We start from the raw sequence: 3936 nt of genomic DNA, 5'->3' as shown, positions 1-3936 counted from the left end.
AGGTTGTCGTGGAATATATCCAGTTTCAGAGATCGAGGGTATAAAGACGCAACTGCTGGAGATGAAGAATGCACGGTTTGATGGTGAAAGATTAAGGGGTGGGTTGGAAGATGTTTTATGGGGTGATAAGCCATCAGCTTGCGTTCTGCGGCGATTAAAGATCCGGCAAAATATAATGAATATGTTAAAATTAGAGGTACATCAGGACGTGGGTGGGTACACGGTGGGACAGAGGTTAGTAACGACTGAAGGCATGAGTGGTTTTGCGGATGAATGGTTTGAGATATATGAGAAGGGGTAATAGGAAGATGGGGGACTTGCATATTATGGAGGAAGGGATATCACGTATCCTGGAAGCAGAAGACAGGGTGGAGATAGAGGGGCCCATAAGTGAAGATGAGGTTTTGAAGGCGTTACAAGGGATGAGTGTAAGGAAGACGCCAGGGATTGATGACATTCCAAATTATTTTTATTTAAGTAACTGGGAGGTCTTGAAGGAATGCTTGGTGCGTTTGTTAAATGAAATGTAGGTAAAGGGATGCATGGGTATGACGCAACAAACAGGGGTCGTTGTCATGATTCCGAAGGGGGAAGTGCAGAATAGCATCCTGGATTATAGAGGTTTATCTTTAATGTGCGGCGATTACAAATTGTTTGCAAGGGTTTTAAGTAATAGGTTACGTAGTGTTATTGGGAGGGTTATAGAAAAGGGACAAATGGGTGTGCCAGGGAGGTCAATGATTAGTGAACATGGGAGGATTAAGGATTTTATAGATGATTGTAGAACGAGCAGAGGGGGTGTACTTGCTTTGGATTGGAAGGCGGCTTATGATTGTGTAGAGTAAGAAATGTTATGGATGATAATGAGGCGTATGAGTTTAGGTGAGGAAATTGTCCGATGGGCGGAAACATTATACAAAGGCACAGTACTACAGGTGTAAATCAATGGATGTATGGGGAAGGTAGTTAGTATGGGTAGGGGACTGAGACAGGGATGCCCCATGTCTCAGATCCTATTTGCATGTCTACAAGATCCTTTATATAGAATGATTAATGTTGGGGTAGATGAAGGGGGGTACGGCAGCGGGGTGCTCCTGGTATAGTTGGGTATGTTGACGATACGACGGTTTTAGTTGGGGGAGAGGAGAGATTAAGGAATGTAGGTCGAATTGTTGAGATATTTAGTGGGGCAACAGGTATGCATCTTAATGGAGTTAAGTCTAAATTTTTAGAGGTTGGTTCATGGGTAGGAGGGAACTTGGGACAAAAGTATGGTTGGCAGGCAGTAGGTCAAATTAAAGTATGTGGAGTATTATACAGAAGGGCAGCGCAAGAAGCTAGAGGCCAACTCCGTAAGGGTTGTGCAAGGAGTATTAAGGAGATTGGGGGGAATACGGACGAGTGGGCTGACGATCCATCAGAGGATCATAGTTATGAATACAATCATTTACCCTAAATTGTGGCATGTGGCAGTGGTTTATCCATTGATGAAGAATGATGTGAGGTTGGTGCAAAAGAAGGTAATGCGTCTTATTTGGGGATATGGAAATCATTGGCTTAAGCAGACAGTCGTGACAACATCATTGGGGAGGGGAGGATTAGGATTAATTCCACTGTGTAGTAGACTGAAAAGCATATATGTGAAACATAGTTATATACGGTTGGGTGGGGATCGGGGTGTAAGGATGAGTGAGGTTATGGATGATGTGCGGCAGTGGTGGGGGGGTAGGGAATTGGAGGAGTGTATGTGTATGTTGAGATTTTTATTGAGGGTTAGTAAACCTGAAAAAGTGTTGGTGCGAGTTTTGGGGAGGACTGTGAGGGGTAACGGGGTGATGGAGGGGGAGAGTGTCTTTCCTTTATATAATTGGGCAGGTATCTGGGGTACGTTTCGTAAGTTACGTTTAAAGTCAAGGGTGCGGGAAACTATGTATAGGCTTTTACATAGGATATTACCCACTAAAGTACGTTTGTATCAGATGAGAGTTGTGCAGTCCACATGTTATGTTCGCTTCTGTCGCCTTCCCATTGGTTGAGAGATCAAAATATAAACACTGGTGGCTTGGCTTCGCCCACACACGCATTTTTCCCTCCACCCTTACTAATCTACTCTTGGATTATAAATTCTACAATGTCGGTAAGTACTGATTGTTGTGTTTAGTGCTTACATGAATAGTTTAGGCATATTTTGATATATACCTAAAGTCCGTGTGAAGCATAATATGAGTGTAGCATGCAGTTGAAAAAAGTGCAAGCATTTTAGACCGAATTATTTCGGTCTTGCGCGAGTTTCCGGGAATGTCCAATTTTAGTCAAATAAATATTTATAAGAAATTTTCAATTGTATATATGAACTCTGTAGTGGTCTGGATTTATACAGGAGGTTTCTATTGTCCTTCCAGTTCCATGAGAGGCTGTTTTATGGGGAGCAGTCGACCAGCAGGTCGAGGTATGTCTGCGTTTCTGAAGACAGTGACTCGGAACCAGAGGTAGACGAACCAGAATTGCTGGATAGTGGTGATGAATACTTGCCACCGGATGCACAGGATGCAGAGATGTCAAGTGATGATGAGGAGGAAGAAAGGGAAGAAAGGCCAGCCAAAAAGCAGAAAGTAATGAGGAAAAAGAGAACTTTTAGGATTGAGGAATACCCAGATGAGGAAGAGATCCATGAGAATATTGCTCTTCAAGTTTCATAAAGACTGATAGAAATTGACCCAGGCGATTTTCCTTTTTTCATGTCCTGCAAAGTTGTCCGTATTTCATCAGCACTAACAGGCCCCATAGCATATTGTTGTTCATCCTCTATTAATTTATGAGTCACCCACGACTGGACGACATCCATGGCAACAGTACGATCTCGATTACCACTAAATGTATCACGGTAAACTATGTCAGCATAAAGACTCATACGATCAGTATCCATTATCGTCATACCCGACGGGAAGGACTCAACCCCGTCCCGCACCGTAAAACCCATTATATTGAACGCCTGATAACGCTGACTTTGTTCACGTAGAACATATGCAGATGGTCGATCTCCCCAAAGGACTTCATCAATTCCCGCAGCAATTCACGCCGCTTTCAGAGCGGCGATGGTGGTTACCGGATATGCTGCATGTGGCTCGTAACACGCACGTAATTGATGCCGTAAGTAATTTAACTTCCCATACCATAATTGTATCGCCTCTTTACTCATCGCCCGAAAAAAGGATTTAATACACAGTTTACCCCTTACATCCCACCATTCTAGAATATCTACTACACCCATCCCATTACTCCATAATTGAGACCACATCTGACGAAATAAATCATGAATTTCATCCCCTTTCAAAAGACTAACATTTAATTTCCAAAACCAAGGAACGACTTGTGGCAAACCAGCCCAAGCGAGATGTACCAATACCGCACGATGATCAGTAAAATGTTCATCACATGTCTGGACACTTTGTATGTCAATAGCACGCGCTACATAGATCCTATCGAGTCGAGCTGCATAACCCTGTTGGACAAAAGTAAAATCCACCCCACCTACTACAACACCTCCCACATCGCACAACGCCACCCCTTGCAAAATATGACCCAAAAGTTGAGAATAAAACCCACTACCTCACGGTTCCACGTGCCGACGTCGTGTAGCCCAATTCCAGTCACCCCCACGACGGTTACCGCAGGTAGCGACCGGAAGTGATACACAAGCGTCTCCTGAAAAAACTGATTTTTCGTACTCGCATCCCTCGCCGCAGGCCCATAAACGCTAATGAATCCGACTCTCATCGTACCCCACCACCCGTCAACGCACACTAAGCGACAGTCAAACCCAACTTCCCAATGATGTAACCGAAAAGGACTGTTCTCTCGTATCAACACTGCCACACCACCCTTTAACCGCGGACTATTCACACCATACACAAAATAACCTCGTATCCTCAATTC

At 43.9% G+C, this 3936-nt stretch overlaps 1 protein-coding gene across 1 annotated transcript; it reads left to right on the top strand.

Annotated features, from left to right (window-relative positions):
• Positions 1-2067: 2067 nt before the first annotated feature.
• Positions 2068-2828, top strand: LOC138851548 (uncharacterized). Its single transcript, XM_070080789.1, has 2 exons — positions 2068-2137; positions 2403-2828. The coding sequence occupies exons 1-2, from the start codon at positions 2132-2134 to the stop codon at positions 2697-2699; spliced, it is 303 nt and encodes a 100-aa protein (XP_069936890.1). The 5' UTR covers positions 2068-2131; the 3' UTR covers positions 2700-2828.
• Positions 2829-3936: the final 1108 nt, after the last annotated feature.

Source organism: Cherax quadricarinatus, unplaced genomic scaffold (genome assembly GCF_038502225.1).
Source record: "Cherax quadricarinatus isolate ZL_2023a unplaced genomic scaffold, ASM3850222v1 Contig959, whole genome shotgun sequence".
NCBI lineage: Eukaryota > Metazoa > Arthropoda > Malacostraca > Decapoda > Parastacidae > Cherax > Cherax quadricarinatus.
This window is presented reverse-complemented; position numbering and strand designations above follow the sequence as displayed.